Raw genomic sequence first — 23,903 nt, 5'->3', positions numbered from 1 at the left:
AGGATCCTCCAAACTTAGGCAAGTGTGGAGATTAAGCCCTGGAGTTCAGTCATTGCAGTACCCTCTTCCAAACGAACAGCTGTGCATTAGCCAGATCCCCATGAAAGGTGAAAAGCCTCAGGTATTTGGGAAGAGCTTTCCCCATAGATTACTCATAAGTAAAATTTTTGCTGACCTCTCATAAACAGGCACATGCCAATTGTTGCTTTAGTTCTACAATCTAAGTCTAGCTCCTAAAACTCCACACTGATCATGAAAGAGCCTTTGCAAAAATGATGACAGTGGAGAAATCTGACATAAGTGACTCCATCTTGGTTCTAACCCCACAAGCTGTACTTGCTCATTCCTGTGCATAGGCCAAGCTAACTATGGGAAGAATTCAGTTTAGAGTTTAACTTTAAAACAAAGATGGTAAAAGTCCCCTCCTGGAACTAACCCCTTCCTTGCTTGGGGACTGAAACTGCCTTCGTAAAGCTAACAAATTGTCCACAAGGAGTCACAAAGCTGTAAGTCACAAGATTTGTAACCTCCTTAATTGCTCCTATAGATAACATCACTACTGTAAAACCTAGAACTGGTGCCTGAGGTATTTTTCAAACCCTGCATTCTGATGGACCAGATGATGTCACCCAGACCAGTATCCCATACCAAGAAACTGACCTCCACCCTGGAACTAACTCAGTGCACGAAGACAGCTTCGACCCCTTATGATTTCATTCCCAACTAAATCAATCAGTATTCCTCATTCCCTAGCCCCTGCCCACCAAACTATCCTTGAAAAATCCCAGCCTTTGAATTCTCAGGGAAACGGATTTGAGATATCTCCCATTCTTCTATTTGGCTGGCCCTGCAATTATTAAACTATTTATTTGCTTCAAAACCTGCTGTCCTCAGCGCACTGGCTTTTCTAGGCAGTAAGAACCCTCGGTGATTACAATAATGTTGATTACAAGTTTATCTTCCCAGGTGCAGAACAAAGTCAAGACTCATTCCTCCACCTACTCTCCTCTACCTCCGCATACATCTACATAATTGACTCTTCTTTTACTCCCTTTTCCTTTTAAGACATTCACCTTATTTATGTAAAAATGTAGATTTATTGGGGACTAACTAAAGTCTCACAAGAATGTAACTATTCGCCTAACTGCATACCTACCCCTCTTCCTATATGCCTTCCCCACCCCTTTAAGGAAATTGACAAATACTAAACCTCCTGAAAACCTCTTTGGAAAGATAGTCACAGATGTGTCTGTGGCTTTGTTTTTCCCCGGCAGGTCCTAAAGCTGGCTTAGTAAACCTCAATGACTGAGACTTATGCCTGAGTCACTCATTTTGGTTGTCAAGTATTAGGAAATATTAAGAAATAACTGGTATTTTGTTCAGTGTGATAATAGTATTGTGGTTTTGAAAGAAAATATTTTTATTTTAAAATATATTTAGCAAAGCATTTTGAGGTGAAAAGATAATTACAGGAATTTGCTTTAGAATTGTATTGTAACTAAAAAAACAGTGATAGATGAATTAAATAGGCTAAACAGTGTTAATTATTGAATTTGGGATATCAGTATATAGAGTTCATTTTACTATTCTCTCTACTTCTATATATGTTTGAAAACTTTGATAATAAAATGTAACAAACTACAGCTGACCTTTGAACAAAACAGGTTTGAACTCTGCAGTTCCACTTATACATACATTGTATTCTGCTTTTGCCATCCCTGACACAGCAAGAACAACCCCTTCTCTTCCTTGTTCTCCTCAGCCTATTCAACTCAGTGAAGATGATGAGGACGAAGATCTTTGTGATGATCTGCTTAATAAATAGCAAAAAATACTTTCTCTTCCTTATGATTTTCTTAATAACATTTTATTTTCTCTAGCTTTATTGTAAGAATACAGTCCAACCAAGGCGGGCAGATCACCTGAGGTTGGGAGTTCGAGACCAGCCTGACCAACATGGAGAAACCCCGTCTCTAAAAAAAAAAAAAAAAAATACAAAATTAGCTGAGCATGATAGTTTATGCCTGTAATCCCAGCTACTCGGGAGGCTGAGGCAGGAGAATTGCTTGAACCCGGGAGGCGCCATTACACTCCAGCCTGTGCAACAAGAGCAAGACTCTGTCTCAAAAAACAAAACAAAAAACATATATATATATATATACACATATATATGTTAATTGTTTATGTTATTGGTAAGGCTTCTGGTCAACAGGCTATTGGTAGTTAAGTAAGTTAAGTTTTGGGGGAGTCAAAACTTACAGGTAGATTTTTCAACTGCCCAGGGGTCAGCTCCCCTAAACCTCGTGTTGTTCAATGCTCACCTGTATATTTATACCTGCCTAGGAGAAAAATCACGGCTTCTTTGTTTCATCTAGTTTATGCAACCATAAGACACTTAATTTCATTTATGTCAGGATCAGGATCAAAGTATGTAATGAAATATTTGAAGCCGAACACAAATTAGAAAACAATTCAAGATTTTACAAATGCCCATATTACAACGTTGTCTTAGATTCCCGGCCAATGGAGCTGCTTTTGTTTGCCATAACAGTACACATTTAAAATAAATGAAGTTCAAGATAGTTCTCTGGCTTAATATTTATATTGCCTTTTTGTGGGTTCTTAGTATATTAGAACGAATAGCACATTAAACAAAACACTGTCATGAGCCCTTAGGTACCTTGAGGAATAATGGAGGGAAAAGAGTCAAACACTTTACTCCCTTCTCTCCTTGTCACCAACCCCTAAATATACACAACTTGGACACTAAGGACTAAAACTCCATTCCTCTTTCCCTGCCCCTCACTGATACGGAAGAGGGGAATGGAAGTGCTGGAGGGGAGAAGGGTGTGGTCCCTGACTAGGGCTCTACCCCCAGGCCTGTGGCCACGGACCTAGGTGAGGACAGGCATTCCTGCCTTTGTGCCCAAATATTGCATTTCCCAAGACCACCCTGGCCCACCACGCCCCCATCCTGTGCCTATAAAAACCCTGAGACCCTAGCAGGCAGAGACACAAGCTGCTGGACGTTGAGAGGAGAGCATTGGCGGACACACAAACAGCTGGCTGTCGAGAGGCCGTCGAGGGGAGCAGGTCGGCAAAAGAGCACACTGAAGAGACCGGCAGGCCAGCAGGCCATTAACCGGTGGAATAACGCAGTTTGGCCTGGGTAGTCGGAGGAGCGCCCAGGCCGCTGAGAGGCTGACTCCAGGCGAAAACCATCTCCCTTCTGGCTCCGCCTTCTGCTGAGAGCTACTTACAAATCGTTCTCCAAGGTTTCTCCAATCCTTGCACTCTTTCTCCAAGCCTATGTGTGATGCGATTCTTCTGGTACACCAAGGCAAGAACCTCTGGGATACAGAAAGCCCTCTCTTGCTTGCGATAAGTCAGGGGTCTAATTGAGCTAACACAAGCCTCCTACAGACGGCTGAACTAAATAAGCACCCTATAACACACGCCCACTGGGGCTTCAGGAGCTGTAAACATTCACCCCTAGACACTGCCGTGGGGTTGGAGCCCTACAACCTGCCCGTGTGCATGCTCCCCCTAGAGGTTTGAGCGGCTGGGCACGAAGAAGCGAGCCACACCCCATCACATGCCCTGGGAGAGGGAGAAGTGAACTTTTCCCGTTTCATCACAATTTACTTTCGGCACTAACATGATTGTTCAGCTGTCTTCATCAGCAGGCCTTTATTCCAGGAGATTCCTGCCCAAGCAAACTGTTTACTTGTTCATTATGGGAACTTCCACAGAGACCCATCAAATTTTCAATCTCTTCCAAAGAAAGTGTCAATAGATTGCACCTTAAGATTCTTTGCTTCAAAAATCCTTGCTATATCCACCAATCCTGGACTGTAGTATCATGATCATTATGCAATACTAATAAAATCCCTTGCATTGAAAGACCCGCCTTAAACATCCAGTTCTCAATCAGTTCCAACCTTGCCTTGACACTTTGCTCTGTGAAGGTGCCAACGCTCCCTCGAAGTGTTGTTCTCCATTACTGCAATCAACAATAAATTGTTTTTTGTCTTATCAACAGGTTGAGTTGATGATATTTGGGGAGCCGGCATTTGACACAAGTTTGAGATCTGGTGTTCCTTAACGTTCAGCGTCCATCGGAGCTCAGCCTAAGTCACTTTTACGCTTCGCATTTTAGCCTACCCTCTGCTTCTGCGAAAAATTTTGGTTTCTAACTTATTTTCATAATACAAGCTGCACTTTTCATTTTTATATGTCATCACTTTAAAAATGTTACAATTATTTTCTCATGAGCTTTTAAAAATGAATAAAACAAAAACGAATCTCACAGTAGTAGCACCAGAGAAGTGGCTCAAACCCAACCGGCTTGAGTCAAAACAAAGCCCAGCTGGTGGGAAGCGCTGCCCTTGGAGCATTCTGGGAACTGTAGTCCAGGAGTGAGAGAACTCTGAGACGCTTCCGCTTAGGAATTCTGGGAAGTGGAGTCCACGAACCGTGGGCACTCGGAGGCACTTCCGCTCCAGGAAGGCGAGGTCGGATCTGAGATAGCTCCCAGGGAGGTGAGTCAGCTCCGGGTCTCCAAGACTTCTCCGAGCCCTCTTTGCCTAGGCGTGGGGCCAGCGATGAACCCGTCCTTGGCTTGGGGAAGAGAAGCCGCGGCCAGCGCTGGAGGGCGGGGTTGGGAGGCTGCGGGAGTTTGCGTCCCCTCGGCAGAACCTTTTGCGTTGGAGGCGGGCTCGCGTCGTCCTTCGAGGTTGAGGGTCTGCTGCCGTAGCCGTCCTCACGCACCTACCAGCCAGTCCTGCCTGCTCCTCGCAGTAAAATATTGGGCAAGTTACTTAATCTCTCCTTGTCTCAGTTTCCTCGTGCCTGTAAAGGGTTAGTGCGTTCCCAGTGATGTTCTTGTGGGAATTAAATGAGGTTTTGTAGAAATAAGCTTAAAACCAGTGCATAGGAAAATGTTGGATGCCACCGTTAATTCTGTTATAATACTGAAAAAGACGCCTGTTGTTTGGAAACTCCTCTGAGTCTAGGAGATCCAGCTACGGAGTCGCTGTCCCTTCTCTAATGCTTGCCTGATGTGGGGCCGTTCCTGGATTCTTGGACTTTTCTAGCCTCTTGTTTAGGAGACAGGAGATTAGTTCCAGCGGAGCCTGGGGAATGTCCTCTGTGTTTTATCTCAGATAAGCGATCGTCATTACGGATTTGCAGAGTGCCAGAGGTGTCCTGAGGCCCTAATAAATGTTCAGTATAATGTGGTTATAACCAATAATCCCGTGTGGTTAACTTAAGTGTAACACCATTTCTTAGAGAGTTTTAGGTTTTTATTAGTCATTGCTTTCATGCATGTGGAAAAAGAACTTTCTTGAGGCTCCTCCAGCTTAGTAACATTTGCAAGTAATTACATCTGTTGGAGGAAAAAAAAAACCTGTGGCAGTTTAACTATCATTACCAACGGAACTAATTATGTTAGACAACCAATCACAGTTACAGACTTTTCTGAGTGTAATGGTAACTCACAGGACAGAGCAATTATTTTTGAGTTCTGGGTTTCTTAAAAGATTCATTTTCTAGAAAGCATACTCAAAAGGGCAGTTTTATGAAGCATAATAGCACTTGCTTGTCAGAAGCTGCAGGAAATAGAGAATACAGGCATTATTATTGTCCCCATTCACAGGTAACTGAATTAAGGCACAGAGAGATTAATAATTCACTTAAGGTTTATACTGCTGATCAGTTAAAAATAGGTAGAAATGCCAAAATTTGAAGCCAGGCATTTTGGCTGTTACATTCCCCTGCCTGTCTGTGTCTCATTTCTTTGGAAACTAAAGTTCAGAAGGAGTACACAGAGAGCTGTATTTGATTTAGGTCTGTTAATATGAAATGCTCATGAACAAAAGCAGCTGGTTGAGGGGGCCGAGGGGTAGCTGGGAGCTAGCTCCCGTTCTCCTCACTAAGCCGTGTGCAACTGTGTCTGCCTAGAGACGGGGACCTTTCTCTGAAGTGTCACATAAAAGCGCCATGGTGACTAATGCCATCCCTAACCTATCTCATGATGCCTTTCCCTCCCTTAGGTTCGCTCCCCCAGAACTCTGCCTTTTCCAAGGAGGAGGGGAAAAATGACCAAGTTCCAGGTAAGTTTGGTTTGCCTTTGTGTTTCTTAAAATGACATCTCATTTCACAAAGATTGGACACATTTTTCCTGTTTGGGAAGAGTAAAAGGGAACGAAAGGCACTTGGAAGGTTGTTATATGCCGGGTTGTTGCCTTTTATTTCAATATGATAGTATAAAAATTAACAGAGATACATATATCTCTGTTAATTTCTAAAATATATTTCTATATAATTATATATTTCTATATACTTATATATTTTATATTTATATGCAAATATATACGTATATATATGTTTATATTTATATATATGTTTATATTTATATATTTATATTATATATACAAATATATACGCATATTTTATATAAATATATAAAATATACGTATATTTTATATAAATATATACAATATATACGTATATATTTATATATACAATATATACGTATATATTTATATATACAATATATACGTATATGTTTATATATACAATATATACGTATATGTTTATATATACAATATATACGTATATGTTTATATATACAATATATACGTATATGTTTATATATACAATATATACAAATATATACGTATATATTTATATACAAATATGTATATATAAATACATACAAATATATATAAGTATATATTTACTCATATATAAGTGTATATTTATATGTATATATGTAAATATAAATCTCTCTATATATTTAGAGACAGAGTCTCACCCTGTTTCCCAGGCTGGAGTGCAGTGGCTCACTGCAGCCTGGGCCTGGGCTCAAGAGATCCTCCCACCTTAGCCTCTTGAGCAGGTGGGACCACGGGCACACACCAGCACAACCAGCTAATTATTTTTAGTAGAGATGGGGTGTTCCTGTGTTTCCCAGGCTGGTCTTGAACTGCTGGGCTCAAGAGATCCTCCTGCTGTGGCCTGACAGATATATTTAAAAAATATGGAAAACAACTCTCACATTACAAATATGTTTACAAATCATTTCCCACATTCCTTTTCATTTGCACTCAACATATATAATCATACTTTAGGTACAATTTCGAATTTTTTAAATTTAATTTTATATCACCTGCTTTTTAAATGATCACATCATTTTCCATCATTTACTTGATTTTATTTTTCCTCATTCTCCATGTTTATGTAATCTATGAATTTTGCCATTTTAAGGACATTGACAATAGCAGTTTTTCCCCATGTAACTTCTCTTCCCAAATAAGGATTCTGAGAATTCTACCATTTTTTTAATCTTTAAAGTTTTAGACTCATTTTCTCATACACAGCACCTCATTTTATGGAGAGAATAAAGTATAGCTTAGTGCAGTAGCATCTGACTGATGCCAAACTCAGAGAAAGTAATTTTAGTTTCAAACGAGCTAGATTTCTTTCTTTAATTCTAAGTAAAACCTTGTATTATAGTTAAGTATCTGTTTTATTCATTAACATGTTATTATATTTTAAAGATGCACATACTTAGTTTAAAAGTCTTATAGCACTAGGAGATTTGCCAGGAATTTGCACCATGGAACGGCTTTGTGAGGATGTAGATGGCCTTATCTGTATTTTAAACATAAAGAGACAGGTGTGAACCTTTAGACACTTATTGAAGTCCACTCAATGCCCAGCTGACGTTAAAGCTTCCAGTGCCTAAGCCAGAAGTTTCAGGTGTTCCATTTGGGTGAAGGCCAGGCACAGTGGCTCACCTGTAATCCCAGCACTTTGGGGCTGAGGTGGATCACTTGAGGTCAGGAGTTCGAGATCAGCCTGGCCAACATGGTGAAAGCCTGTCTCTACTAAAAATACAAAAATAAGCTGGGCGTGGTGGCGCACACCTGTAAGCCCAGCTACTCATGTAGATGAGGCAGGAAAATTGCTTGAACCTGGGAGGCGGAAGTTGCAGTGAGCCAAGATCACACCACTACACTCCAGCCTGGGTCACAGAGTGAGACTGTCTCAAAAAAGAAAAAAAAAAGAGACTATTCAGGGACTTGAGGCTGTGCTACACATGTATGTGTCCCTGGCATGTCCTGGTGGATGAAGGGCTCCAGAAATCACATTGCTCTTCACCAGATTCCTTTCTCAGTGCATGGCTCTTTGCCATATGTGTCATCGAGTTGTTTAGTACATAGATGTTCAGAACTCCAGCCAAAACAAATGCAGGGATGTGCAGTGTCTTCAGATAAAAAATCTTAATTTCCATACAGAAAAACACCATATACAAACTTTATGAGACAAATAGGAAACAGGTGCGGGGGTAGGAATTTATATATTCTAGAAAATGACTTAATATTCTTAATAGTAATGTTACTGATACATGAAAAATCCCAGTAGGATTAAGCAAAGGCAATATGTGAAGAAAAGTAATATCAGATCATCTTTAAAAAAATTAAATAGCTGTTTATATCACTCACCAAATTACTCAAGATTTTAAAAAAATAATATAATGTCCAGTTTTGGCCAGAGTATGGAGAATCGGGAATACTTATAATCTCTTACAGGAAGAGTTAATTGAGAAAACATTATACCAGCAAAACAAAGGTATATATATTTTTTTACAATGTAATTACCACTTCTTGGAACTTACCTTTTTTTTTTTTTTTTTTTTTTTGAGACAGAGTCTCGCTGTGTCATTCAGGCTGGAGTGCAGTGACATGATCTTGGCTCACTGCAACCTCCGCCTGCCGGGTTCAAGTGATTCTCCTGCCTCAGCCCCCCGAGTAGCTGGGATTACAGATGTGTGCCATCATGCCCAACTAATTTTTGTATTTTTAGTAGAGACAGGGTTTCACCATGTTTGTCGGGTTGGTCTTGAACTCCTGACCTCAAGTGATCTGCCCGCCTCGACCTCTCAAAGTGCTGGGATTACAGAAGTGAGCCATTGCCCCCAGCTGGAACTTATCTTAAGGAAATAACCATACGAGCTGGCTGAGATCTATGTAAAAATATGTTTTCTTGTGGCATTGTCATTTTTAAATTTAAAATGATCAAATGTGCATTATTTAGAATGGTTAAATATATTGTAGATCATGTTTATGGACTATCATGCAGCCATGAATGGGATGAAATAGATGATGGTGATGATAATAAGAGTTAATGATCAACATTTATTGAGTACTTACTGTATGTCACACACTGTCCTAAGTTCTTATATGTATTCACTCATTTAATCCCTTCAAGGACCCTATGATATAGGTCCTCTTATACAGATGTGGAAATTGAGGTTTTGTGACCAGCGTCACAAAACTAGCAATGGTAGACCCTTGGAATGTGAACTAAGGCAGTCAAACTCCAGAGCCTGTACTCTTAACCTTGACCCTAAATGCTGCTGCAGTTGACCAAGACAGCATGTTCCTGAGAACCCAGAGAGTGAACTGCGTACTTGTCCCAGAGCTTTATGAAGGCCTGTTGGATTGACAAAATAGTGATACTATCCAATGAGAGAAGATAGGTACTATCAAACACTGGGGAAGAAATTAATGCAAAATTTCTTATCAAATTTGGTGCTATCAGTCAAATGGTAAAATGTGTGTATGCCATGATTTAACAATGACAGTTCTAGGAATTTAACTATATAAAGGGCACCACGTTACATGTACAAGGTGTTTTCCTTCTTCCCCCTAGCATTTTTGGTGTGATTGTGGAAGGGGAAGAATAGTAACTCTACAGAAAGAGTTGCCTAGGTGCCAGTGGCCATTGGGTGTGAGATTGAGGTTACATGTGCTTGATGTTCTAGGAGGCAGTGACATTCAAGGATGTGGCTGTGGCCTTCACTGAGGAGGAGCTGGGGCTGCTGGACTCTGCCCAGAGGAAGCTGTATCGAGATGTGATGCTGGAGAACTTTAGGAACCTGGTTTCAGTGGGTAAGGACAGGCACCCTCTGTAATTCAGCAGGGTTTCTCAACCTCCATGCCACTGATGTTTTGGGCCAGATAATTCTGTGTTGTATCAGGCTATCCTGTGTATTTGGGGATGTTTAGTGGCATCCCTGGCCTCTGTCCCCTTGTTCAAGGCTTTGGGACTGCTCAGAGACTAGAGTTTTTCTATCTCTTTAGAGCATAGAGACAAGATGTTTCTGACCTTTGTTCCAAGACAGATGATTTTCTTTTAGACATGAACTATAAAAGAACAGTTGAGCTTGGCTCCTTCTGATTCCTTATTTCGTATATCTTTTTTAAACTTGTGAGTCATGATCCATTGGTGGGTCAGTAAATTAGTAAGTTACATAAGCATTTTTGTAATAAAATAGAGTAACAATATCAGAGCCCCTTAGCCAGAATGGTGCACATTGTGGCAATAACTGCTGCTGCTTGCCGTAAGGGATGTGATGAAAACAGATATTGATTAGAAATAGGTCCTTTAATCTTTTATTTCAATAGTTTACACAGGGTAATGTATTTCCAGTGATAGTAAATGTATTTCTTATCATGTGTCATGATAAAAAAAAAATGTTCCCTAAACATTGCATGCCGGGGCAGGGAGGAGACTTATATCATGTGATTGGAACCAGATTTTTTCAGTACTCTTTGCCTTTAACATTTTCACGTAAATACTATCTTTTTATAGGACATCAGTCCTTCAAACCAGATATGATATCCCAGTTGGAGAGAGAAGAAAAGCTTTGGATGAAGGAGCTTCAAACCCAAAGAGGTAAGCATTCAGGTGAGTACTGTGTAGCCGGAATCGTAGTTAACAGCTGTTATTTTTCCTTTATTCAGGATAATTTCTTCTCCACCCAGCTACCTGAGAGACTTTTTTAAAAAACATCTGTCATGGCTGGGCGCGATGGCTCAAGCCTCTAATCCCAGCACTTTGGGAGGCCTGGCAGGTGGATCACTTGAGGTCAGGAGTTCAAGACCAGCCTGGGGTCTTTAACATAGCAAAACCCTGTCTCTACAAAATATAAACAAATTAGCTAGATGTAGGTGTGCCTGTAGTCCCAGCTACTCAGGAGGCTGAGATGGGGGGATTGCTTGAACCTGGGAGGCGTGGGTTGCAGTGAGCTGAGATCTGCTACTGCATTGCAACCTGGGTGATAGAGCGAGACTCTGTCTCAGAAAAAAAAAAAAAAAAAGAATGAAAACATCTGTCACATCATGTCACTCTCTGCTTCAGATCCTCCACTGGCTTCCCATTTCATGAGTAAAATCCAGTGTATTTAAGGAGCTTGTAAGGCTGTATAATGTTTGCCTATTCATCTAGCTTTACCATTCTGTTTTTCCCCCTCCCTTTGTCTCTGCCACCCTCACTTGTTCCTCAAATATGACATCTGCATCACAGCCTTTTAGTTTCTATTCTCTGGCTGGAATGCTGTTTTTTCTTAAACCTTTGTCTTTCTGATTGATTGATTGATTGATTGATTGAGATAGGGTCTCACTCTGTTGCCCAGGCTGGAGTACAATGACACAGTCTCGGCTCACTGCAGTCTCCACCTCCTGTGCTCAAGCGATCCTCCCACCTCAGCCTTCTGAGTAGCTGGAACTACAGGTGTGCACCACCACACCCAGCTAATTTTTATATTTTTTGTACAGACGAGGTTTCCCCATGTTGCCCAGGCTGCTCTTGAACTCCTGGACTCAAGCAATCTGCCCACCTCAGCCTCCCCAAAATGCTGGGATTATAGATGTGAGCCACTGCGCCCAGCCCCTCTTCCTTATTTCATTCATGCTTCTGCTCAGAAATCATTTCATGAGAGGCTTTCTTAAAATACCATCTTCCAGCTGGGCGCGGTGGCTCATGCCTGTAATCCCAGCACTTTGGGAGGACAAGGTGGGCGGATCACCTGAGGTCGGGAGTTCGAGACCAGCCTGACCAACACGGAGAAACCCTGTCTCTACTAAAAATACAAAATTAGCTGGGCGTGGTGGCACATGCCTGTAATCCCAGCTACTCGGGAGGCTGAGGCAGGAGAATCGCTTGAACCCAGGAGGCAGAGGTTGCAGTGAGCCGAAATCGCACCATTGCACTCCAGCCTGGACAACAAAAGCAAAACTCTGTCTCAAAAAAAAAGGTTAGATTCCTTTCTTCTGTCAGTATTGGGTTTAATTTGGTTTTGTTTTTTGCTTTTCACATTTTTATTGGGAGCCACTGGGGAGGGTCCTCCTCCCTGTCAGTGGAGATGCTCACAGTTTCTTCAGCCACTCCAGGGTTGGGCCCTAGGAGTCCTGGGGTGGCTGGACACATAAGGCATGCTCCTATCATCTCAGACAGGCATTGGGTAATTGTAGGGTGTGGCCTGGTTGATCATGATGGCATACTTGGTGTAGGGGCTGAGTGGGGGCAGAATTATAGCATGGCCTGCAATGGTGAAGGACACAGCCAGCACTGGCTGCTTGGCCCAGGCATTCCTGAAGAAGGCAGCAAGTCTTGCAGCCATCTTGGTCTTGGTAATGGCGATGGCTTGTTATTTTTTTCATTTCCTTAAGGTATAAGGTTATGATGTTGATTTGAGACCTTTTTCCTTTTCATTGTAACCATTTATAGCTATAGATTTCCCCCTTAGCACTGTTTTTGCAGTGGATTCGTTTTCGTTTATCCCAAGATATTTTCTAGTTTCCCCTGTGATTTCTTCTTTGATCTATTGGTTGTATGTGTATTGTTGAATTTTCACATATTTATGGAATTTTCAGGTTTTATTCTGCTATTCATTGCTAGTTTCATTTCATTTTGATCAGCAGAGATACTTTGTGTGATTTTAATATTTTTATATTTATTAAGGCTTTTTTGTAGTTTAACATATGGTGTATCCTAGAAAATGTTCTGTATGTACTTCAGAAAAATGTGTATTCTGCTGTTATTGGGTGGAGTGTTCTGTATAATCGTAGTCTACGTGTATATATTTGTTAGGTCCATATACTTCAAAAATGTATAAAACATAGAAAATTGATTAATTCTAAAATTGCTTATGTCCTTTGTTAAGATATCATCTAATCCACCAAACTGAGGGAGATATGTGACAAAAATGACTTAGTAGGATGCCATTTGTAATCCCACCATTCAGTTCAATTTTAACATTCATTTTACATCTTTTTCTGTTAATGAAAATTGACTGATAGTTTAAATGGATAATTTCTGCTTCTCCACCCTTCCCCCGACATACATATAATTTGGATGACCTATTTGTTTTCCTATGACTTTAAACTTTTTATTTTGAAAACTTAAAAAACATAGAAAAGTAAATAATGCCATAGACTCTGTAGATCCATACTGTCTTAGCAGTTATCAACTTTCTGCTGTTCCTGTTTTATCTTTCCCTTTTATTTTTTGCTGGAGAATGTCATATCACCCATAGATTTATCAGTGTCTATCTACAATAGTAACTCCTTATTGTCACTTAATATCCATTTTATAATCAGTATGGGCTCATATGTATTTATTTATACTTCGTGTTATAATCCAGTATTGCATTGTTTATTTTGTTACCAAGTTATTTCTACTTTGACCACTTGGAGCTTTTTCAGATTGCCTCCTGTGGTTGAAATCACCAGTGATTTCTAGAAACGCAAATTAAAACAATGGTGAGATATCATCTTATACCAGCCAGAATGGCTATTATTAGAATCTGTTATGGATCTCAGGAGATCTCAGGTAATGAACTCAAGATGGATTAAATAGCACCATTTATTCAATAGGATGTCCTTTCCCCAGTGTATGTTTTTTCAACTTTATCAAAGATCAGTTGGCTGTAGGTATGTGACTTATTTCTGGGTTCTCTTTTCCATTCCATTGATCTGTGTATCTATTTTTATATCAGTACGATGCTGTTTTGGTTACTGTAGCCATGTAGTGTAATTTGAAGTCAAGTAATGTAATGCCTCCAGCTTTGTTATTTGCTTAGGATTGCTTTGTCTATTCAGGCTCTTTTTTGGTTCCATATGAATTTTAGAATTGTTTTTCCTCACTCTGTAAAAAATGACATTAGTATTTAGATAGCCATTGCATTGAATTTGTAGATTGCTTTGGGCAGTATGGTCTTTTTAACAATATTGATTCTGCTGATCCATGAGCATGGGATGTTTTTCCATTTTTTTTATGTCATCTGCAACTTCTTTCATTATTGTTTCATAATTTTCCTTGGTTAGATCTTTCCCTTCCTTGGTTAAGTACATTCCTAGGTATTTTAATTTTTTTGTAGATACTATAAATTGGATTGTGTTCTTGATTTGGTTTTTAGCCTGATCATTATTGTCGTATAGAAATGCTACTGACTTTTGTATATTGATTTTTTTAAATCCTGAAACTTTATTGAAGTCATTTGTCAAATCTAGGATTCTTTTGGAGGAGTCTTTAGGGATTTGTAGGTATAAGATCAGATTGTCAGAAAACAGAGATATTAAATGACTTACTCTCTTTTCCAATTTAGATTGGTTTTCTGTCTTTCTCTTGCCTGATTACTTTGGCTAGGACTTCCAGTGGTATGTGAAATAGGAGTGGTGAAAGTGGGCAATCCTTGTTTTATTCCAGTTCTTAGGGGGAATGCTTTCAGCTTTTCCCCATTCAGTATGTTACCTATGGGTTGTCATATATGGCTTTTATTATTTTGAAATATGTTTCTTCTGTGCCTAGTTTGTCAAAGGTTTTTATCATGAGAGGATGCTGAATTTTGTCAAATGGTTTTTATATATCTGTTGAGATGATCATGTGGTTTTTGTTTTTAATTCTGTTTATAGGCTGAATCACATTTATTGGTTTGTGTATGTTGAACCATTCTTGCATCCTTGGAATAAAACCCACTCGATCATGGTGGCTTATCTTTTTGATGTGCTATTAGATTTGGTTTGGGGGGTTTTGTGGGGGGATTTGTGTTTGTTTTTGGAGGATTTTTGCATCTACATTCATCAGGGATATTGCTCTGTAGTTTTTTTTTGTTGTTGTGTCTTTATCTGACTTTGGTATCAGAGCAAGACTGGCTTTCTAGAATGAGTTAGGGAGGATTCTCTCCTCTTAGATTTTTTGGAAGAGTTTTAGTAGAATTGGTACCAGTTCTTTGTACCTTTTGTGGAATTCCAGTGTACCTTTGTCTGGTCCTGGGCTTTTTTGTTCTTGGGAGGTTTTGCATTGCTGATTCAATCTCACTGCTCATTACTGGTCTGTTTAGGATTTCTGTTTCCTCCTGGCTCAATCTTGGGAGGTTGTATGTTTCCAGGAATTCATTTTCTCTAGAATTTCTAGTTTTCAAGTGTATTGTTCATAATAGTGTCTGATCATCTTTTTTATTTCTATGGTATTAGTTGTAATGTCTCATTCATTTCTGGTTATGTTTATTTGGATCTTCTCTTTTCTTGGCTAGTCTTACTGGCAGTCTCTCAATTTTATCTTTTCAAAGATAAAAACGAGCTTTTCATTTCATTGATCCTTTGTATGGTTCCATGGTTCTCTATTTTATTTAGTTCTGCTGTGGTCTTTGTTATATCTTTCTTCTGCTGACTTTGGGTTTGGATTTTTCCTGTTTTTCTAGTTCCTGGAGGTGAGACACAGGTTGTTAATTTTTTATCTTTTTTTTTTTTTAGTGTAGACATTTAACACTATAAACTTCCCTCTTAGCACTGCTTTTGCTTTATCCCAGAGGTTTTGGTATATTGTATTTTCGTTTTCATTCAAGAAATTTTAAAATTTGTCTTGTCATTAACCCAAAGATTGTTTAGGATCATGTTTAATTTTCATGTATTTGTATAGTTTCTAGAGTTCTTCTTGGAATTGATTTCTAGTTTTATTCTGCTGAGGTATGAGAAGATACTTGGTGTGATTTTGGTTTTTAAAAATGTATTGAGACTTTTTTTGTGACCTAACATATGTCCTATCTTGGAGAATGCTCCATGCACTAATCAGAAGAGTGTATATTCTGCTGTTGGATAGAATGTTCTGTAAATGTCTGTTAGCTCCATTTGACCTAAAATTTAATTTAAGTCCAGTGTTTCTTTGTTGATTTTCTGTCTCAGTCTATCTAGTGGTGTCTGTGGGGTGTTGAGGTCCCCCACTGTTATTGTATTGCTGTGTATTTTTTTAGGTCTAATAATATTTATTTTATGAATTTGGGTGCCCTGATGTTTGGTGTGTATATACTTAGGATTGTTATATCTTATTTGTTTATTGATCACTTTATCATTATGTAATGACTTTGTCTTTTTTTACTGCTGTTGATTTAAAGTCTTTTTTTATCTGATATAAAAATAGCTACTCCTGCTCGTTTCTGGTTTCCATTTGCATGGAATATCTTTTTCTACCTCTTTACCTTCAGTCTGTGTCTTTATCAGTAAGATGAGTTATGTTGCCATTTGATTTCTTTATCTTCTTTCTTTGTGTAATTATTTTATAAGGCCTGCAAGTTTTATACTTTTGTGTCTTTTATCATGGCAAGTATCAACCTTTTGTTTTCATGGTTAGAACTCACTTGAGCATTCCCTGTAGAACTGGTCTAGTGGTGACAAACTCCCTAAGTGTTTGTTTATTTGGGGAAGGCTTATTTTTCCTTCATTTATAGAGCTTATTCTAGTAGGATGCAAATTTTTTTGTTTTTTGAAGCAACTTGAAAATAGAATCCAATCTCTTCTGGCTTGTAAGGTTTCTACAAGTTGAATTGTGTGATGGAGCTTCCTTTATAGGTGACTAAACACTTTTCTCTTGCTGATTTTAGGATTTTATCCTTCATATAAACCTTAGTCTGATGACTGTATGCTGTGGTGAGTTCCATCTTGCAATGTGTTTTCGTGGAGTTCATTAGATCTCTTTTATCTGGATATCTAAAGCTCTTGCTAGATTAAGGAAGTTTTTCTCAATTATTTCCTTAACTAGGTTTCCAAACTTTTTACTTTTTCTTCTCCCTCAGGAATACCTATGATTCATAGGTTTGGTTGCATTATGTAGTTTCATACTTCTTAGAAGCTTTGTTTTTTCTTCCTTATTCTTTTTTCTTTACTTTCGTCTGACTAGATTAATTCAAAAGACCTGTCTTGTAGTACTGAGATGCTTTCTTCTGCTTGTCTAGTCTATTGTAAAAGCTTTCAACTGTATTTTGTAATTTCTTCAATGATTTTTTCATTTCCAGAAGTTTTTATTTGTTTGGCTTTTTAAAAAAAGATATCTATCTCTTTCTCTTTGGTAAATTTCTCATTCATATCCTGAATTGATTTTTTGTATTGCTTTTCAAATTTCTTTTGTATCTCATTGAGCTTCCTTAAAATCAGTATTTCAAATTATTTATCTGGCTCTTTTTTTCCTTTATGATCTTTATTTCTTTTATGTTGTTTTTTTCCTGTCTTACTGCACTGACTAGAACTTCAGTAATGTTGAATAAAGGTTGTGAGAGTGGATATACTTGCCTTGTTCCTGATTTTCTGAGGGAAGCATTTAGGTCTAATTTTAGAATACTAAATCAGCCTTGCATTCTTGAGATAATCACTACTTTGTCTTGATTTATCCTTTTTATACATTGTTAGATTTGATTTGATCACATTTTGTTAAGAATTTTATAAATATGTTCATTAGGAATGTTAGTCTGTAGTTGCCTTTTCTTGGAATGTCATTGTCTTATTTTGGTGTTAGAATAATGCTGGCTTCCTAAAATGTGTTGAGAAGTATTTACACCTTTTCATTTTTCTGGAAGAGTTTGTCTAGCATTGGTATTGTTTCTTCCTTATATGTTTGGTAAAATTCATGGATGAAGCCCTATAAGCCTGAACTTTTGTTTGTGGAAATGTTTGTAAGTATGAATTCTGTTTCTTTGGTAGATAAGGGCTATTCAGATTATCTGTATGTTCTCAAGTAAACTTATTTTGTGTCTTTCAAGAAATTTGTCCAGTTCATCTGCATTGTTGCATTTATTGCCATAAAGTTCATAAGTCCCTTATCCTTTTAATAATATATACAGGATCTATAGTGATGTCACCTCTCATCCTGATATTTGTAATTTGTATCTTCTTTCTGTTTTTATCATGCGTGCTAGAGTTTATTAATTTTATTGTTCTTTCCAAAGAACTAGCTATTTGTTTTCTTATTTTCTATTTATGCTTACTTTGTGTTTAATTTGTTCTTGTGTTTTTAGTTTCTTTGACACATTTCTGCTTTATAAATTTTGCTCTAAGTAGAAATTTTGATATGTTGGTTTTTTATTTTCACTCAATTTATAAAGTCTGTTTTGAATTATTTTTCATCCACAGTTTATTTAGAAGTATGTTATTTATTCTCTGAATATTTGAAGATTTTGCAGAGATGTTTCTGTTCATAATTTCTGATTTAAATCAGTTGTGGTTAGAATACCCTTTGTATGACTTGACTCCTTTTGCATCTGTTAGAACTTGTTTTATGGCCTAGAATATGGTCTATCTTGGAGTATGTTCCATGTGCACCTGAAAATAACATTTTCTGCTCTTACTGGATAGAGTGTCCTATAAAGGCCAAGTAGTCAACTTGGTTGATAATATTGCTTCAAGCCTGTATCTTCACTTATTACCTACTTGTTTTTTGTTGTGTTTTGCTTTATTTTTTATATAATTTATTGTTTTTGTTTTGTTTTCTGACTGCTGATGCTGCTGCTGCAGCTAAGACCTTTTTTGTTTCTTCAGCTTTTGCGCATTCTGGAAAACCTGAATTCACAGAGCCTTCTTAGTCAGAAGCCACGGTCAGTGGGCTGTTTGGTAATTCAGAGGGGAAAGGTGTCTTCAGTCCCCAGTTCCCTGCATGTCTTCCCAGAGTTGTCATAATAGGTCTTGTGGAGGTTTTTGAGCATCTTTTTCCTCTGGTTGATGCTTATCAGCAGATAGCATTTGTGGGCTTTGTCCTTTCAATATGTCAGCATGTGTTTTTCATAACTGCAGATCTTGGCCAGGTGCAGTGGCTCATGCCTGTAATCCCAGCATTTTGGGAGGCTGAGGTGGGAGGATCGCTTGAACCCAGGAGGTGGGAGGATCGCTTGAACCCAGGAGGCAGGGGTTGCAGTGAGCCGAGAACATGCCACTGTACTCCAGCCTGAGTGGCAGAGCAAAACTCCGTTTCAAAAAAACAAAACAAAACTGTGGGCCTTGATGTTCAAGTCGATAATTCCAGCCTCTGTGGAGCTGGTGTCCTCAGGGCTTGCCATGTCCTTTTTTATCAACTATTCTGGCTTAATTTTTGGCTTCTCCTGGTTGGCCATTTCCAAAGACAAGTGTCTTTTCCCAATGTTATCAACCTTCTCAATTCTGGGAAAGTTCTGGTAGTCTTTGAGCAGCGTACAAGGGGACAGGTCATCATCTTGGCTGGGCTGGACTGGTTTCTGGATGGCATATCCACAGGTGGCCTGGAGGAAGAAACTTGGAGGATACCAGCACCACTGGTTGGAAGGAAGCCTGGTGCTCCCTCCTTTTGGCTTCTCAAAAACTGGAGCTTGGGTCTCAGTGGAACTTAGCACCTTTCACACAGCCCTTGGCATGGTGACTTCTGACCCCCAAGGGGCCAGGGCAGCTGTCCCTTTCACAGCACGGACTCAGTTACATGAGTGCCACCACATATCTTCCTACTTGCTTTACTAGCTGTTGGAAAGGGGTATTGAAATCTCCAGCTATAAATATGGATTTGTCTATCAGTTATTTTGAGCACGTTTCTAGATGTGCAGGTTGTATAATGAGAGCCTATAATTGAGGCATATATTTTGCCTGATTTATGTAGTTGCTACTTACGATTCAGTTGCTGTAGCCAAAGAAGAGGTGACTTTTAATTTACCATTCTTATAGGCAAAGAAGTCAATTTTTCCTTTCTAAGTACTTACTGAGATATCATTTTGTTGTTCTGCAGTTGGCTGGTTTCTACCTCCTGTCCTATTCTTAGATCTGTAGTTCTGTGTTTCGAGAGGCAAATAAAATCCAAGAAAATCTGTGATGGTAAAGATAAGCTGAAAGTTTCCATCATGAACTAAAGCCTGATACCGAAGGAACTATGTGTAAAATTTGGAAACATCTGGACAAAGCATTCACTTTGGAGTTGTGTATACTGGAGAATACACACAGGCAGCAAGACACATACTCAGAAAAGACCCAAGATATACCTTAACCATACCCTGGGCTGATCTCAAATTTTCTATCTTAAATATGGCTTTTTAAAACATTTGGTGTTCTCTTGGTTGCAGCTGCTTTTCAGAGCTCCTATAAATTTATTTCAGCCAGTCTAGTTGTTTTTTTGACGTTTCCATGGGGAAAATGAGAGCTTAGATCTTAATTCTCTACTTTGCTAATGTCAGTCTCTTGGTCCTTTATTCCTTATTCTCTCTATCCTTTCAGGAGACAGGAATCAAAATGAGATGGCAACTCTTCACAAAGCAGGATTAAGGTGCTTTTCACTGGGAGAGCTTTCATGCTGGCAAATCAAGAGACACATTGTGAGCAAATTAGCCAGAAGTCAAGACTCCATGATAAATATTGAAGGAAAGAGCTCTCAGTTCCCCAAGCACCATGATTCCCCCTGTCAAGTGGGAGCAGGAGAATCTATTCAAGCTTCTGTGGATGACAACTGTCTAGTGAATCACATAGGGGATCATTCCAGTATCATTGAAAATCAAGAATTTCCAACTGGGAAAGTTCCGAATTCTTGGAGTAAAATATATCTGAATGAGACACAGAATTATCAGAGAAGTTGTAAGCAGACTCAGATGAAAAACAAATTATGTATATTCGCTCCATATGTTGACATTTTCAGTTGTATTTCACACCACCATGATGATAATATAGTGCACAAAAGAGATAAAGTTCATAGCAATAGTGATTGTGGTAAAGATACCCTAAAGGTATCACCTCTTACCCAGCGTAGTATTCACACAGGACAGAAAACCTACCAGGGTAATGAATGTGAAGAAGCCTTCAATGATAGCTCCAGTCTTGAACTTCATAAGCAGGTACACTTGGGAAGGAAGTCTCCAGCGTGTAGTACACATGAGAAGGACACCAGTTATAGCTCAGGTATTCCTGTTCAACAAAGTGTTCGTACTGGGAAAAAACGCTATTGGTGTCATGAATGTGGTAAAGGTTTCAGTCAGAGCTCAAATCTGCAAACTCATCAGAGAGTCCACACAGGGGAGAAACCCTATACATGCCACGAGTGTGGTAAGAGCTTTAATCAGAGCTCACATCTTTATGCTCATTTGCCTATTCACACAGGAGAGAAGCCCTATAGATGTGACAGTTGTGGGAAGGGCTTCAGTCGTAGCACAGATCTTAACATTCATTGCAGAGTTCACACTGGAGAGAAACCTTATAAATGTGAGGTGTGTGGGAAGGGCTTCACTCAGAGATCACATCTTCAGGCCCATGAAAGAATTCACACTGGAGAGAAACCATATAAATGTGGGGATTGTGGTAAACGCTTTAGTTGTAGCTCAAATCTTCATACCCATCAGAGAGTCCACACTGAAGAAAAACCATACAAATGTGATGAGTGTGGTAAGTGCTTTAGTTTGAGCTTTAATCTTCATAGTCATCAACGAGTCCACACAGGAGAAAAACCATATAAATGTGAAGAGTGTGGTAAGGGTTTTAGTTCAGCCTCAAGTTTCCAGAGCCATCAGAGGGTCCATACAGGAGAGAAACCATTTCGATGCAACGTGTGTGGGAAAGGCTTCAGTCAGAGTTCATACTTTCAAGCACATCAGAGAGTCCACACTGGAGAAAAACCATACAAATGTGAAGTGTGTGGGAAGCGCTTCAATTGGAGCTTGAATCTTCACAATCATCAGAGAGTCCACACCGGAGAGAAACCCTACAAATGTGAAGAGTGTGGTAAGGGTTTCAGTCAGGCCTCAAATCTTCAAGCCCATCAGAGCGTCCACACTGGGGAAAAACCATTCAAGTGCGATGCATGTCAGAAGCGATTCAGTCAGGCCTCACACCTTCAAGCCCATCAGAGAGTCCACACCGGAGAGAAACCATATAAATGTGACACTTGTGGTAAGGCCTTCAGCCAGAGGTCAAATCTTCAAGTCCATCAGATAATTCACACTGGAGAGAAACCATTTAAATGTGAGGAATGTGGGAAAGAATTCAGTTGGAGTGCTGGTCTCAGTGCCCATCAGAGGGTCCACACGGGAGAGAAACCCTATACGTGTCAGCAGTGTGGGAAGGGCTTCAGTCAGGCCTCACATTTTCACACACACCAGAGAGTCCACACTGGAGAGAGGCCTTACATATGTGATGTCTGTTGTAAGGGCTTCAGTCAGAGGTCACATCTCGTCTACCATCAGAGAGTCCACACTGGAGGGAATCTGTAGAAATGAGAGGTGTGGTTCAGCCTTCAGTTAGAGTTCACATCTTTGTCTCCGTTGGGAAGTCCATGCTGATGATTGTGAAAAGTTCCTTTAAAACTAGAAGCTTCAAAGAATCTTGACAGGAAAGAAGTCTCTCAAATGCTGTGTTTTAGACTTGGTTAGGACATGAATTCTTTACAAACATCATATTTCACAGATGCGAGAAAACTTTGTTCTGTAAATATGATCAGTGTTTATATCAGAGTACCAAGTGTCCCAGTTCTCAAGATGTAACACAGCAGAAAAGTCTTGTCGGAGTCTGCCCAGGAGAGAGGCCTTCCTTTAACAAAAGTATGATTGACAGAAAAAATGGATGTCAACTAAAATGTAACCTCTATGTAAGGAGGTGTTTTTCACCGCTCTATCTCTACCATGTAGAATTGTGCTTGGTAATAGGGCCCAGCAATTTACTGAAGAAAGTGAAGAAAATACCTATAATTAGGACAAATACTTGAAAATTCTAGTCTGTTTTCTACTCTAAATTTATATTAATTTATATTCAAAAGGAATCCTGCAAGTAGCCTTAATAACGTTAGTTTCAGTAAGTACTGAAAAGTATATAATACTGCCATCCATACTAACACAAATTTGGAAAGAAGACATGAGTGGCTCCCATCCTTCAGCCTTAGTTCTTTGTACAGTGTATCATCAGTTGTGTACAGTATGATTTTTAGTGTCATTAGTTTATAGACTGAACAATACTGTTTTTATCTAATGTGACCCTGCAATTTACATGATTAGAATTTTTGGACACTAAGCTGTACTGTAACTCTGAAAGTGATAAAAGTAGTTACTGATGACAAAAAGTTTCTTAGTAAACTTGAATTGTTAATAATTGGTTTCCTTTCATTATTTTCATTCAGGTTCAGGTCAAGTTGCTTTTCTATGTGTAGTCTTTCCTCCATGTAGGCCGCTTTAGAAGGAGCTTTGGCACATTTCAGCCATGTTAATTTGTCACATTTATCCCCTTAAAAGGAAGTGGCAGGGCAAGAAACCTGTTGAGTCTTTATTGAAATTGTATCTTATTGTTTATTTATTTTGTTTAATAGAGCCTTGCAGTGTTGCCCAGGTTGGTCTCAAACTCCTGGCCTCAAGCATTCCTCCCACCTTGGCTTCCTGAAGTGTTGAGATTACGGATGTGAACCTCTGTGCCCAACCTTGAAATTGTATTCAATGTAATGATTTAGTTGGATTACCACTTACACAGCATTCTATGCTTAAGACCTCTTGGTATTAGTGGACAATAAATACTCTTTGACCTGGCAGTCCTAGCACTAGAAATTTCACTTAGGAGATTGTGACAAAAGCGAGAAAGATTGTACACAAGGATATTTATCCTGAATTCAAAAAGGAAAAAGTAAAATATTTGAGTAAGTCTTGATATATCCTTATAATATAGAGCCATTAAGATGATCAGAGGTCTGTAATGACTAGAGAAGACATTATTCATGAGAAAACTAGGTTAGACCCTTCCTGGGATTATCCAATTAATAGAAGTATGTCCACCTAACGATGTGATTATATGCATAGAAATAATAGA

General features: G+C 39.0%; 1 protein-coding gene and 1 pseudogene across 4 annotated transcripts; one reads left to right on the top strand and one right to left on the bottom strand.

The window, feature by feature from the left end:
• Nucleotides 1-1,777: 1,777 nt before the first annotated feature.
• Nucleotides 1,778-23,198, top strand: ZNF235 (zinc finger protein 235). Of its 4 annotated transcripts, none has more exons than XM_003817562.5 (5): nucleotides 1,778-4,541; nucleotides 6,057-6,116; nucleotides 9,836-9,962; nucleotides 10,666-10,749; nucleotides 20,349-23,198. In XM_003817562.5, the coding sequence occupies exons 2-5, from the start codon at nucleotides 6,102-6,104 to the stop codon at nucleotides 22,325-22,327; spliced, it is 2,205 nt and encodes a 734-aa protein (XP_003817610.1). In that variant the 5' UTR covers nucleotides 1,778-4,541; nucleotides 6,057-6,101; the 3' UTR covers nucleotides 22,328-23,198. The 4 variants fall into 4 exon arrangements, with proteins under 4 accessions (XP_003817610.1, XP_008969035.1, XP_063456440.1 ...); XM_008970787.4 differs by having other exon boundaries at nucleotides 10,666-10,761; XM_063600370.1 differs by having other exon boundaries at nucleotides 1,778-4,811.
• LOC129394789 (NADH dehydrogenase [ubiquinone] 1 alpha subcomplex subunit 3-like) lies at nucleotides 10,858-20,339 on the bottom strand (annotated as a pseudogene).
• Nucleotides 23,199-23,903: the final 705 nt, after the last annotated feature.

Source organism: Pan paniscus, chromosome 20 (assembly GCF_029289425.2).
Source record: "Pan paniscus chromosome 20, NHGRI_mPanPan1-v2.0_pri, whole genome shotgun sequence".
Lineage (NCBI taxonomy): Eukaryota > Metazoa > Chordata > Mammalia > Primates > Hominidae > Pan > Pan paniscus.
The sequence above is the reverse complement of the archived record's forward strand: the minus strand, read 5'-3'. Positions and strand labels throughout refer to the sequence as shown.